Source organism: Opisthorchis viverrini, assembly GCF_000715545.1.
Source record: "Opisthorchis viverrini unplaced genomic scaffold opera_v5_141, whole genome shotgun sequence".
In the NCBI taxonomy this organism is placed as follows: Eukaryota; Metazoa; Platyhelminthes; class Trematoda; order Opisthorchiida; family Opisthorchiidae; genus Opisthorchis; species Opisthorchis viverrini.
The window spans coordinates 336,010-348,014 of NW_008751798.1; the positions used below are offsets into that span (position 1 = coordinate 336,010).

The 12,005-nt window shown below is 46.0% G+C and overlaps 2 protein-coding genes across 2 annotated transcripts in view; one reads left to right on the forward strand and one right to left on the reverse strand.

The window, feature by feature from the left end:
* Positions 1-2,373, reverse strand: part of T265_06667 (hypothetical protein) — a gene marked incomplete at both ends in the record, with an annotated part of 14,103 nt that extends 11,730 nt beyond the window's left edge. Inside the window, one exon of the mRNA XM_009171992.1 lies at positions 2,239-2,373. Coding sequence (XP_009170256.1) covers positions 2,239-2,373 — 135 coding nt within the window. The remainder of the gene's footprint in view (positions 1-2,238) is intronic.
* The window catches only part of T265_06670 (hypothetical protein), a gene marked incomplete at both ends in the record, with an annotated part of 81,763 nt that continues 71,324 nt past the window's right edge, over positions 1,567-12,005 (forward strand). The window contains 4 exons of the mRNA XM_009171995.1: positions 1,567-1,739; positions 6,660-7,089; positions 7,853-7,990; positions 9,198-9,473. Of these exons, the coding sequence (XP_009170259.1) occupies positions 6,697-7,089; positions 7,853-7,990; positions 9,198-9,473 (807 nt within the window). The remainder of the gene's footprint in view (positions 1,740-6,659; positions 7,090-7,852; positions 7,991-9,197; positions 9,474-12,005) is intronic.

Sequence of the window (12,005 nt, forward strand, 5' to 3'; positions counted from 1 at the left end):
AATTAAGTTTCGTACGTATATCGGTACAACCCGACAAACTAGAAATCCAGAATTCAGCGAAGAGTGGCAACCAGCACGTATATATTCGAATTGCGAATATGTACAGCATATGGAATATTAAAACAAGAGAATAATTAATAGAGCAATGAATAGAGCATCAGTCATGTTCATCACAAAAATACAAACGCGTTCTGCGCTTTGGGGGCAGACGAGGTCAATCAAACGGACCTGGAGAATGGGTGCTGCCTGGAAGTAAGCGAATTTCACGCCAATCTACAAACCGGTTACTGACCATCGCCCGGTGGTCGGCGGTGATAGAAACCGAACAGTTCAGCAAACCCACGGAAGAGATTACGATGAAACTGCGAACCGCGATCAGTAGCAACGGAGGAAGGTTTGCCAAAGTTATTCACCCAATGCCGCAAAAACGAAAGGGCTACCGTCTCAGATGAAACATACAAAATGAGTACAGATACTAGCCAACGGGGAAAACGTCTATAAAGTCTCTTCGCATTTTCTGGGCATTGAAGCGAAGTTTTTCGATGTGGACGGAAGAGTTAGTTTTAAAGCTGTATCCCACCATGATCCGGCCTATATTGGTATACGGTGCACCAGCTTTCTCCCCACTTACGAAAGCCGAAGCCCGAAAGCTCGAACGTGTCCAACACCTCGTTACAAAGATGGTTCCTAGTCTGCGGAGTCTTCCTTATTCTGAGAGATGCAGCAAACTGAAATTGTTCACACTTGAATACAGACGTCTCCGGATTGATCTCATCTATGTTTTCCGTGTTTTGTGCTTAACCCATTTTCCGTAGTTGATGTTCTTGTTTGACATTCTAACAACCAACATCACCAGAGGACACCGATTTAAACCTACTGTCACAGGCATGGACAATGTGCCTCATGGGTACAGTTTCTCTCGCCACGTTGTGTCATTTTGGATTCGTTTACCGGCAAATATCGTTCAGTCAGAAACAGTTCAAATTTTCAAACTTAATTTGGATGAACATCTATCTGATCCATGCTTCTGTGAGGATATCTCCTCCGCTCTGTTCCCGAAAGTCAGCTATTCCACCAGCGGACCAAGGGCGCACGTGGAATGATATTCGCATTTTTCTTCTCGATGGAGTGCACGCAGAATTCTTCTTTTGCTCCAAATATATGATTATGATATGATTATATGATTACATGGTAAGAATGTGTGTGACCGATGGGGAAAATGGACCGACGATAGCAAGATGAACTTGTGTGTATCGAGGATCAGGGACTGCAAATGAACCGTTAGGTGGGTTCGTATGTCGAGTTACTCTACTGCGCTGACAGGCGATGCACTGTTTGGCCCAGGATGTTGGGTCCTTATTCATGTTGGGCCATAAGAAGCGTAAGAACAAAACACCATACAGCTGAACAGCAGCCGCTGAATGAAAAGAACAAATCCGACACGAAAAACTTTGGTGAAAGTCCCGATCCTGCGTATCAATCCGCGAATCCTCGAATCTAGGAGCTTGCCCCCTCTTCTGGTGCTCCCAGATATTGAGTCCATTTAGTGATATTTTTCAGGGTCACCCAACGCGCGTTTTTAAGCAACGAAGCCTGCAGCGCGTTCTACCGAGTCTTGACCTGGGGTGCAGCCCCGTTGGGTCGATTTTTTATCTATGAGTCATTTAGCGACAGTTTTGAGGACGAAAATATTACTCGTCTCAGTTCCGGGCTTTCACAGAACTATCCTGGTGTCATCGGTAAGCTCCTAGTTTTTTATGCAATACGAAGTGATCCTGATATGGTCTGTATGTATTCTACAATGACAAAAGCAGTTAGAGAAAGTAACGCCAAAAACACGTGTGAGTTCAGGCTTTGAGGTAGTGAAGGACCGTGGGTTAACAGACCACGTTTGAACGAATCATACTCTGAAGCGTTATCAAGAGTAGTCAGGGGTTCACGTATCGGTACAAGAATCCTCGCTCTCTCCCTAGCTTTCTAAACTGAGTTTTTCGGTAGGTTTCGTTCCATTGGAAAGTGCAAGCTAAACTAATGGTGTAGCATCGTTCTATGAGCCTTCAGCGTTAAGTAGTAAGTTTGCCAAGTAAAATTATCGTTCAGCTGTAATACCCTTTCGGTGCCTAGCTGTCATGCCACCCGAAGGAAGCAGGAGGGTTGCGCGTCTGTCGCGTTTAATATAGCGGCCCTGCTCCAAAGTTTATGGAATGAGGAATGAATTCGAACCACGGACATTCTCACCTCATAAAAGTGCGAGAACCACTGGGGTGGTGGTGGCTGGAGCTCCAAGATATTCCCTGGTATTACCCTACGAAGGTTGGTCAGATTCGCGGGAATCAAGCTGGGTTTCACCCTGGCCGAGGTTGAATTGATCATATCTTCACCTTGTGGCAATAGTAGGGACTGTGCCACTCTTTCCGANAACAGTATTCTATATCTCGATCTCACATTCGCTGTAGACCCCGTTAATCGCCAGAAACTGACCTTGTCTGGAGATGAAGGGTCTCCATATTCTTGACCATTGTGAGGTCTTTGTATGCTTCCTACCATGGGCGCGTATGTCTACAGCGAATCGTCTCCTTAGTACACCAGATTCAGTTATGTTAGGCAAGGACTCCCCCGTCGCCCTATCTTTTCAACATCGTAACTGCCATACTACTTGAACCTTCTTTACCTGCCTTTAGCGATGACGCGTTCCCTCACGGACTGAGACGTTTAGAATGTGTCCGAGGACGAGTTAGATCAGAGTCCAGGTTTTCGAGGACAAGCAATGTTTTACTTGCTACGAACCAGCCTACATGAGCTGGAATGTGCATACAAAAGTTCAGTACGAGTACATATGGCAAGTACAAGAATAAGCACACAAAAATCATGACATTCACCCCGACAGTGTTTGAATGGGCACATATGAGCTGACGTAGACAGGGGTGATGTACTGAATCAGGCTTCTCTGTTCTTCAAACTGTAAGGATGAATGCGTCGCTGTTGTTCTAGATTTTCAGGATAACCCGGTTGGTATTCGGAGGAAGGTACCAAAGAAGATTCAGATGCTTGAGAGTTATCGGGCTGATGTCCAGTTGTTTCAGTCGTATCTGGAGTCAGACAGATTGAGAACGTTGTCAGTTGTATCCTGAACCGCTGGGGCTAGACGGCGAAGGGACACGGTTTTGACTCTTCTGTCTCGATGAGCAGTGTGTGCGTAATGTGGGTTTCAGTTCAGAAGGTCAACTTCTACTAGTGGTTGATGCTTGGATGACCCATCACCTCGTTGCAGCAGAACTGGACCAGTAGTGGTCAGCCAAGATGGCAGCGATATTCCAAATGTTGAGCGACATGCGTATTGGAGCAAACGTTCGTGTGGAGTACAGTTAGTGACCGTACATAACAATGATTGGAGGCTGTGTAGAGCATCAGGGAGTACCGATTCCCAACGGGAAGGCGGGAGATTGATATTTCAACGCTAAGTTTATTGTTTTCCAGAGGGTACCGTTGAGACGCTCAACTTGACCGTTGCACTGTTGCGAGAGTTGAGTAGTTCCAGGACGGGATTAGAAAGGAGACAGAATAGAAAGACGTAATGTACGCTTTAATCGTCTAATAACTGTAGTACATGAACTGAAAATGGAGTGAGAATCACGAGTTAATGGGTTATGAAAAGGTATGGGTTATATAGTCGTGACATTCTCCCCGCCTTGGAATTAGTGTGTACTTTGCGGAGAAAGAATGTAAAAAAAATAAAGGGCTGTAATAGTTACATGGAGTCGTTTACGCCTCTCTGTTGCCTAGATTATATGGGTAAGTGCGCTGTTGTCGGATAAGAACCTCCAAGTGATTTCCTGGATCTGCACTAGAATGGGATGGTGAGGCATCGTTAATAGGCAAGAGTTCAGTTTCTGAGCAATCACGGTGGACCGATGGTTTTGTGTGACGCTCCCCTTGTTCGGCGATATGTATTGTTTCCTGTTCTGTGTCGGATGTCATGTCGTTGCCTTTGGGAGCCAAGCGGCGCAAGGATACGGTTTCGTGTTTGCCATCTGGACGAACTATGTGGGCGTACTGTGGATTACAAGAGACGAGTTCCACTTCCTCTACCAGAGGGTCATATTTAGAGACTCGATCATTGCGTTTTAAAAGGATTGGCCCAGGGACAGTAAGCCAGGTAGGTAGGGAGGCACCGTTGGCTGATCGTCGTGTGAACGGCATAAAACGTTCGTGTGGGGTACAGTTGATACTAGTACATAACAGGGATCTGATACAGTGAAGAGCATCAAGGAGGACAGCCTCCCAATGTGTGACAGGCAAGCCGCGCGATTTTAGAGCCAGGCAGATGGTCTTCCAAAGGGTACCATTAAGTCGTTTAACCTGACCATTACATTGTGGATTGTATGCAGCGGTGTGACTACTGGCAACGCCCTTATCGAACGAAAATTGTTTGAGTTCAGTTGAAATGAATGCAGAACCGCGATCTGAGTGAATATAAGCAGGCATACCAAACAGTGAAAACAGTTGACTCAAACAACGAATTACAGTGGAAGAGGACGTATCGGCGCAGGGATAAGCAAAAGGGAATCGAGAATACTCGTCAACGATTGTTAAGAGGTACTTATTACGAGTGTTTGAGGGAAGTGGGCCTTTAAAGTCGATACTAAGGCGTTCGAACGGTTGTGTGGCTTTGATAAGCTGGCCACGAAAGGTGTCACAAAATTTTGGTTTGAGCTCGGAGCATGTGGAACAGTTGGACACCACACGTCGGATATCGCTGACTGAAAAAGGAAGGTTCTTAGAACGAACAAAATGTGCAAATCTCGTGACCCCGGGATGGCATAATATGTTGTGAAGCTCTTCAAGTTTTTCCGTCCCAGCAATGTTGGCACAAAGGTTACGAGATAGGGTATCAGCAACGCGGTTATCTGCTCCAAGTCTATAGACGACGTCGTAGTTGTACCCTGCCAACTCGATTTTCCACCGTTCAATCGTGTCGTTCTTTATTTTACTTTTCCGTTGGTTCCCATACATAAAGGCGACCGAACGTGGATCCGTAGTCAATTTAAAATGTCTCCCGAGGATATAGTGGCGCCATTTGTGGATCGTTTCGACTATAGCATGTGCTTCCTTTTCAACAGCAGAATGATTTTTCTCGCTTGCAGTCAAGGTTCTGGAGAAGAAGGCGACCGGCCGGCTACCCTGGCTCAGGGATGCACCAATAGCGATGTCGGACGCATCAGTTTTAACAACGAGAGGGATATTGTAGTCGACAGTAACCACCATCGCATTTTCTAGTTCGTGTTTAAGGTTCTCAAATGCTGTTCGGGCATTCTCCGGAAGCGGAAATATTTTGCTTTTTCACCAATGGATGAATTTTGTCAGAAAACATCTGTATTAACTGACCATCTATGCCTCAGGAGCTTTGCTGGTTTTATTTGGCATCAACGGATTCGTAACAAGGTGATCAGAAAACATGTATTTGATTATGCAGCAGATACTTCAATCGCGGATGGTTCGACGGTTAGAGCGCGAATTTACTGACCGAAATTTATGTGGTTCAAACCCGACCCCTGCCTCTCGACTTCCCCTGTCTATGCTCGGGCAACCTGACAGTATCCCAGACGTTGTGCTTCCTTCTAGTAACATGGTAGTTGGGCGCAGAAAGGGTACTACAGCTGAACTTCAATCGCGGAAAGCATCCAGCACTACCGACTACGATGGCTCGATTGTGTTCTACGCATGCCGAGACACCGTCTTCCGAGATGAGTTTTTTCTTCTGCCTCCTTCAGAATGGTGTAAACTGCGAGGTGGACAACGAATGGCTTGGCAGAAGGGTGTTAAAGAGACTGCGAAGAGTTTGGGTGATGTCGGTGTTGTACGTTTTTCAGGATGGCATCCCAGTAACTCGTTTGCGCTTGGCTTCAGGCATTGCAAGAAACGGTGGCTGATTGATTTTGGTGGCCTTCCTGCTGTCAGTTTCTTTTCAGATTGTCTGATTGAGCGCTTGGAAGTGTAGGCACCTCAGAATGCTTGCGATAGGCCAGCACCAGATCCCCTCCCTCACCCACTCTTCTTTTCTTTTCACTCCAAGGTTTTAAATATAATTTGATGAACTTTGTGGTTATATGGCAATGAACAGTCAGTGTCAACACTGATGTTGTTGCTGTTGTTGTTGATGATGATAATGATAGCTGTTCAGATTGTTCCATCGCCTTCAACGTACGGCTCTCATTCCCTTATTCTCTTTATCCTCGGGATTGGCCATAAAAGATGCTTCTCCGGACGTTGCTAAGTGAATCGTATGGAAGTGGTTGCCTGCCGGACACCGGCCTGATCAAGTGTGGTACTTTTATGGCACTGATAGCCATGATTCTGCTACTGGATCATTAACTGCAGTTTTGTGTTCAGATGGGTATCATTTCTCCATAGTCTAACGGAACTTTCTGCTTGAATTGCCGACAACATTTAGTCCTCTCGCCCCCCCCCTTCGCTGCTGGGACTTAACACTTCTTTCGAATCCTAACAGGGCTGGTACGTTTCTTGACGTGGTACGCTTGAAACTAAGGGCATAATCTGTATCGTTCTCCCCACAAATAAACCTGATAGTGCATTTTTTGTTCAGTGTTGCAGACCGTTTGATTCAGTTTTATCTCTGACACTTTATCCTCTCACTTCAGGCTCCTCTGAGGCGCTGTGCCTTGAACATTCCTGGTCATGTTGTCAGTCCCACAGGCACGGGAGTCTCTTACTCTCAGTCGTTCTTGTGTAGGGAGTGGTCAGCGACGTCTCTCTCCAACCCCTTCGGAACAGAGCTATCAAACTATTGAAACACACCCGGCCTCGTTATTTTCCGTCTCACAGGCTGACGCTGGATCTGACTCCCTCAGTTTGACAACCACAGTCACTGGAGATTTGGTCGGTGGTGGCATATGGGATAGATCTCAGTCAATCATGCCCCTGGGCTGTACGTTCGGTCGTGGTCAAACGTCCAATTTCATCGATTTAGGGACACAGCGGCCGTCGGCATGTGGTGAAAAAGGCCTTTTTGAGTTCCTGAAGGAAGCGGAGTTAGAGCACTACTATACGGCACTCACCACTCATCTGAAGGTAGGTTGTGAATGTCTTCATAAGCAATGTCAGGGGCAATGAGTTGATGTCCACTCAAATCCACGTCTTGTGTCGATCGCCTCCTTGCCACGGATGAGAATGGTTAACCGCTTGCTACTTTCGATTAGCGGCTGCTAATGTTCTGATTCTTTGACTTAGGAGGTGATCTTGTGGTCTTAGATATAGATACTGTTCGGTCCTTCGTTGTATTGACCATCGCAGCCGTATGTGAACCAATAAACAGCACGTGAGTTAACGGAACATATCATCGCCTCCAATGCTTGGCTGTACTTCCCACACTCTCTCATTTTCCGGTGATCAAATCTGTAGCGGCTGAAACCAATGCACTCTTAGTACATGTTTCATAGTTGATAGACTAGCTGGTTGCCTGAGGGACAGGTTTTTTTGCCAATCTGGTTCACTCTGTCTTCCAGCTGTAGGCTGTCGTATATTCTGGGCTGGTAACCAAGGTCTATCCATGTTGTTGAACCAACGCTCTTTGTTACATCCGGTCGTCTATAGGGAGTCCCGGGGAGTCTATTAGTTATTCGGTTTGTCTTTAGCCGGTCGAATAACACTTTCTCCGGACAATGCTTATATCACCCGCGAAGTACACTACTGAAGAATCTATTGGATGTCTTTCAGCATTCCTTTAGCCCACAGCGCACCATGTTTTGTGCACCTTCTCACTGTCTTTTTTTCGGTGTAGCTCTGATCTCGGCTTACACTGCTTTTTGTTTTTTTTATGTTCCAATGCAAATAGATCCGGTCAGTGGAACAGATCAAATACGTGGATGACTCGGATCTGACAGAGCTGGGTTTTAGCCGACCAGAGCAACGTCGCCTCCGCAAATTTTTCAAACGGGAATGCCCGCAGACCACAATGGGGAAGCTTCGAAAGGTAGAATTCCCATCGACATATTGTGAAGACGTTTTTCAGCGTGTAGACATGCTCTTCGTTGAGGTTGACACTGTTCTGTTGCATGCCAGTTGTCAGTCATTACCATTTGTGTTAGCCAGCTGTTAGGATATGGCATATCTTGGTTTTGGCTTTTAAAGGGTAGTGAATTATAGTTGAGTTTGGTAGCCCTTCCCGGATCAAGACCCTCGATGTTTGGAAAGCATTGCTCCAGGATACTGGATCGACTCAAATGGGTTTCTAGATAGCTTGACAGACGAGGTACTATCACTTAACGGTTGTGTTTGTTGAACATACTTTGTATTGCGCAGCGCTGAATATCCTATTGAGCCACTCTTGTCCAGGCATGTATAGGCTGTCAATTGTTCCAAGGTGGTAATAGCGTATGAGCCCCAAAACTAAAACCAGTCGCGCTGACAACTGCCGTATCCATGGCGGGTGACTCTGTGACAAAAACTAGCTCGGTCAATCTCGCTAACTTCGTCTGGTCTCCCACGTTCATGGAATTGAGATTCTTACAATGTGTTTCCACACCGTTTTTATAATTTACTCAGATTTTATTCCTCTCTGGCTAAATGTTAGGTAAGCACGAGTTCTCACCATCACTTTGTCCCATGTTGTTCATGCTAATAGCCACACTACAGGCGGTCGGAACCACGGGGTTAACAGCATTTAGCGCTCACCTTTAGTGCATAGATATCCACGAGCAAACTGAGTCTGTTCAACCTGACTGCTTCCCCGTCGTTGCGCTTCCTCCTGGTGCGGAAACTGTAACAGCTATGATCGATGCACTTGGCGCGTAGCCTGTATTTGGCAAACTGATTCGAGCTGTGGTTGATTTTACTGTACGTTCCACACCACTTAATTCGCTGATTATCGGTTGACAAAACAATGGATACCAGTACACTTACGGTGTTTTTGATGGACGGGAATCAAGCAGGTTTGTTCTCTGATCAGGTGGTGTCCGTACCGGGGTGGGTGGAGGTGGCTGGATTCATTCAGAACGACGCCCCTTCCTACGACAGTTGACTATTCGGCAGAATCTTACCAGCCCAAGACCGATCCGGTGTTGCACGCATAACGAAATGGATATCCGTCAAACTACTTGTTATTATTGGTGTTTTCGAAGACTTTTTTCTAACCTTCACTATTGATGAATGCATTTTGAACTATGTCGCTTGCTATATAGCGCCTTTCACGATCGACCGGTGCAACCAGATCCGTTTCGGTCTCGCGTACAGTTGATAAAATACTCGGTCCGGATGCTGTCACCCCAACCGTGCGGTTTACATCGGTGGATCATACCCCTACATATGAAGAGGGCCGTAACTGGGACAGTTCCAGGACGAATGTGCGAGTTGGGGAAAGCGTGGTCGGTGGTGGCACATTGTATCGTATAATTCCTGCGAGACAGCTGGAAATTGGTGCAAACCTGGGTGAAGGGGAATTCGGGAAAGTTTTTCAGGTAAAAACACACCCCTGTTTTTACGGCGACAAAATTCTTTTGCTATTCTCAGTTCAGTAGGTTTCAGCGCACCCTGTCTTGTTTGAGTCTTTTCATCCCATCTCAAACCGTTCTATTCGTGTAATCTATGTTTCGGGGAGCATTTTTTACCGAATGCTTATGCAGCTTCTATGACAGATCAATCCCAACAAAACTCGGTGACCCTGAGAACCGTCCACAATCAAAAACCTCGGACCAGACTTCAGCCCCGTTAGATGATAGTTATCAGACCTTTCGTGAAAATCTGTAACTGTTTCGGTGAAACAAATGTTTAAATTTATTGACAAAGCCAGTAGCCTTTTCAGATAAATCTCACGAGCGTCAGATAGTTTAGTGGTGTAGACTGGAGGCCAGTGACCGGTCCTAATCCAAGCATGACTTTTCGGCTACTGCTCATTGAGTTTGAGCAATCTGGCTTCCTTCGGGTGGCATGACAGCTGTTCTCCCAAAAATTAAATTAAATTTGGTTTTGAGGCTGTCTGTCGCTCATGGCTGCAACGTAATCAACACTCACTTTACCTACCTTGTTGCAAGTTTATCCTGTGGAGGGATGCCTCTGTATGACGATGGGGGACGACACTGTGATTAATCCCCACCAGTGACAGTGAATTTCATCACCCGACGGAATTTCCGATTGGTCGATATCCGTTTTTGATTGTGTTGTTTTAGTTGACTTGTTGATTCTCAGAAGAACTCGTTGAGCAGGCTCGCGATTGACACTCGCTGAATTGATGCAGAATGCGTTATTTTTCAGAAGTACTGTTGACAAAACATTCGACTTGAACAATCTTTAGTTTGTAAAGGCCTGCATTCCCAAGTCAGCATTGAACCGGCAACGTGTTAGCTTCGAAGCCATGACAAAGCGAAATGGTATTACAGCTGAATGCTGCCCTGAACTTACTAGAATCATCGCCTCGAAGTGCAATTGTAAAATGACCTTACGCAGCCCAATTCAGGTTTATCACTTTATCACAATCGCAAATTAAAATGAAATAGACTTGCCTAGGAAGCCCATTACAAGCTTTATAGAACACGCTGGATATTTCGTTTTTGACCTGAAGGTGTGCTCTGGAAGACTGGCTCGACAGTGATCAACAGTAAAACTGTAATGTACTATTCATAAGGTTGCTGAAAATCCGTCGACAGCCCACGACCGATTTCGCTCTTTTTGGGGCTCATGAGGTAGGCGCAGTCCCCGGGTTTCCGTCAACCTTATGTTGTATTTGAAGCCAAATTGCACGAAATTAGCGAATATACACTCATTTGCAAACTAATTTGGTTTTTTCGAGAGACTTACCTGGAACCCAGCTGAATCTCTCGTTTATGATGTTCTCAGGCAACTGAATGTGCTGCACCAGGCCGCCTCATGTTTCAGTCGCTACGATATTCGAGACATCGTCTCAACTTAGCGACCCGCGCCTTGCAGACTCGTGCATTGACCTCATTTATCACACCACAATCAGAACTAATACAACTTCCAAGATATGTAAAATGCTCCACAACTTCCAGTATCTTTCCCTGGATTGTAAGTGGCGTGTTCAGTGACTGCACGTCCACGAGCATGACCTTACACTTTGTGGGTGCCGAACAAGTGTCGTCATCCAAAAACACCTGCGTCTTCTCTTCGAAGATGAGAACCAGATCGTCTGCGTACTTCAGATCGACAAGGTTTTCGCAGGTTATCTGAACACCAGGGTTTTGGAGACCCTCCAGCGTTCGTAGAGAGAATTCGCCGTAAAAGTTGACAGGTTTTTTCAACTTCGTAAAAAAGATTCTGAAGTCTTCAGTCACACACATGTTACCCTCCAGTGAAAAGTGCTATGAGTGTAGAGTCGTGGAAAACAGACAGACAAAAGGACACACCACGCATCTTTGACTGTCCAATGCATCCAAGCATAGCAATTAAAGTGTCCTCTTTCCGCTGCGAATTCGGACGGACCTTCCAAGCAGCTTCGTGCTCTTACACTTCACAAAACGGGTGTTGTCTTCATCAGTATTGGGCTTTTTTGGTCGATGATAACACGTTTCCGTTATCTGCATTTAGTGGTTAGTAATTGCATAAGGTCTAGTGTCCCTACTCGGTTCAAACAATTCGTTCCCTAGCTTTGTGATTGCTCAGTGGTTAATGCACGAACTCACTGACCGGAAATTTCGTGGTTCGAACCCAACCCGGACTACTGTCTAGGCTTGGGAACTTGATTGTACCTCACAGTAATCTTCCGCTACCAATTGTTCTCACCAACTTGTGACTTTTCATTCGAGGTGGAGATAAAAACACCGCACGAACCCTAGACCCCTTCTTCATCCCTTAATTTCCCACACCGTCTTTCTCTATTCTCCTCGGATGCTGACACAACATGACTACATGTTCCCACTCCATTCGGGCAAGATGGCCAAAGTGGTTAGAGCGCGAAGTTACTGACCGGAAGGTCCGTGTTCGAACCCGACCTCTGCCTCTCGACTTCCTCTGCTAGGCTTGGGCGACCTAGCAGT